This window comes from Mustelus asterias, chromosome 17 (assembly GCF_964213995.1).
Source record: "Mustelus asterias chromosome 17, sMusAst1.hap1.1, whole genome shotgun sequence".
NCBI lineage: Eukaryota > Metazoa > Chordata > Chondrichthyes > Carcharhiniformes > Triakidae > Mustelus > Mustelus asterias.
This window is the reverse complement of record NC_135817.1, coordinates 59050092-59052357: the sequence shown is the minus strand read 5'-3', so window position 1 is coordinate 59052357 and position 2266 is coordinate 59050092. Positions and strand designations below refer to the sequence as shown.

The 2266-nt window shown below is 48.9% G+C and overlaps 1 protein-coding gene across 1 annotated transcript in view; it reads right to left on the bottom strand.

The window, feature by feature from the left end:
* LOC144506070 (SET domain-containing protein 4-like) overlaps positions 1-999 on the bottom strand; it is a 29899-nt gene extending 28900 nt beyond the window's left edge. The window contains exons 1-2 of the mRNA XM_078231887.1: positions 906-999; positions 394-446 (exon numbers count right to left, since the gene is read on the bottom strand). Coding sequence (XP_078088013.1) covers positions 394-446; positions 906-999 — 147 coding nt within the window. The remainder of the gene's footprint in view (positions 1-393; positions 447-905) is intronic.
* Between the last annotated feature and the right edge of the window lie 1267 nt (positions 1000-2266).

Sequence of the window (2266 nt, the reverse complement as noted above, 5' to 3'; positions counted from 1 at the left end):
CCACACATCTTTGGACTGTTGGGCGGAGGGGGAACCGGAGCATCCGGAGGAAACCCACGCAGACACGGGGAGAATGTGCAAACTCCACTCAGACAGTGACCCAAGCCTGGAATCGAACCTGGATGCCTGGTGCTGTGAGGCAGCAGTGCTAACCACTGTGCCACCCAATCTTGCAAGATTTGTACATACAGACATTGTCTCAGTTACTAGGTAACAATCAGGAGCAGGAAGCCTGGTTCAAATCATCCAACTATCCTGCATAATTAGGACAGACTGGAAGTTAACATCAATCGAAACATTAAGGTCAAGGTGCAATATCAACATCAAAATAATCTCATATTGCCTCCTTGGGTGAAAGGGGGCAGGCAAACAAAGCTGCAATCAAAACCTTACTGCAGTATCTGTTTGCAGGAAGCCTCCTGTGGCTAGCAGACACTCCTTTCTCACTAAGATTTTGTCATGCACCAATTTCTCATTTGATCCTCAAATGGTGCTGTTAACTGATCTCAAGTGTGTGCAGTGACAGCAGCAGCACAATTTGCTGCAATGCTTCTGAGTTAGGGAGCAGAGCTGAATTTTAAAAATAAGGTTATAATCCAGTGACCCCTCTCTTACAGGGGTGAGGGATATGACCCTGACTGTTCACATTGAATGCAGCATTTCACATCACACTCGGGACTCCCGCACACTTCCTACTTGGGCTGGGGACTTGCCAACAGGCGGCGATCCTCATCCAGCCCGGAGCTCAGGGAGGGAAGCTGCAGGGTGAATGCAGAGATAGAGAGAGAAAGGAGGGAAGCTGCAGGCCTGCCGGAGCTGCTCAGTGCCCAGGCTTGGAGGGGGGAGTGGGAGAGCCGCAGCGGGAGCGGGCTGGGTGAGGGAGACTCACTCCGCCAACCCTTTACCTCCTGTGTCCAGCGCCTGTGCCCCCTCGCAGTGCCGGCTCCTGCAGCCTCTCCGCTCCCTTCTCCTGTAAACTCGGCCTTTCCTCTTCACCATCACTCGAAAGCAGAGGCACGCTTTAGCACAGGCTGCCCTCTCCGGGCCAATTCCGCTCACTGCGCCTCTCTCTTTCACAAGAATAGCGCAAGGGGGATTTAATATCTAAATAGCTATGACACTGCATTCTGCATCCTCTCCTTTCCTTCTCTGTGAACGGTATGCTTTGTCTGTATTATGTGCAAGAAACAATACTGTATACTAATAGAGTTTAAAGTTTATTTATTAGTGTCACAAGTAGGCTTACATTCACACTGCCACGAAGTTACTGTGAAAATCCCCTAGTCGCCACTCTCGGGTGCCTGAAGGAGAATTTAAGCATGACCCTAACCAGCGCATCTTTCAGACTGTGGGAGGAAACCAGAGCATCTGGAGGAAACCCACGCAGACATGGGGAGAATGTGCAAACCCCACACAGTCACTCAAGCTGGGAATTGTGTATATGTATATATATGAGCAGCACAGTAGCACAGTGGTTAGCACTGCTGCTTCACAGCTCCAGGGACCTGGGTTCGATTCCCAGCTTAGGTCACTGTCTGTGTGGAACCATAGAACCATAGAAAATTACAGCTCAGAAACAGGCCTTTTGGCCCTTCTTGTCTGTGCCGAACCATTTTTGCCTCGTCCCACTGACCTGCACTTGGACCATATCCCTCCACACCCCTCTCATCCATGAACCCGTCCAAGTTTTTCTTAAATGTTAAAAGTGACCCCGCATTTACCACTTTACCCGGCAGCTCATTCCACACTCCCACCACTCTCTGCGTGAAGAAGTCCCCCCTAATATTCCCTTTAAACTTTTCTCCTTTCACCCTTAGCCCATGCCCTCTGGTTTTTTTCTCCCCTAGCCTCAGCGGAAAAAGCCTGCTTGCATTCACTCTATCTATACCCATCAAAATCTTATACACCTCTATCAAATCTCCCCTCAATCTTCTACGCTCCAGGGAATAAAGTCCCAACCTATTCAACCTCTCTCTGTAACTCAGCTTCTCAAGTCCCGGCAACATCTTTGTGAACCTTCTCTGCACTTTTTCAACCTTATTTACATCCTTCCTGTAACTAGGTGACCAAAACTGTACACAATACTCCAAATTCGGCCTCACCAATGCCTTATATAACCTTACCATAACACTCCAACTTTTATACTCGATACTCCGATTTATAAAGGCCAATGTACCAAAGGCACTCTTTACGACCCTATCCACCTGTGACGTCACTTTTAGGGAATTCTGCACCTGTATTCCCAGATCCCTCTGTTCAACTGCAC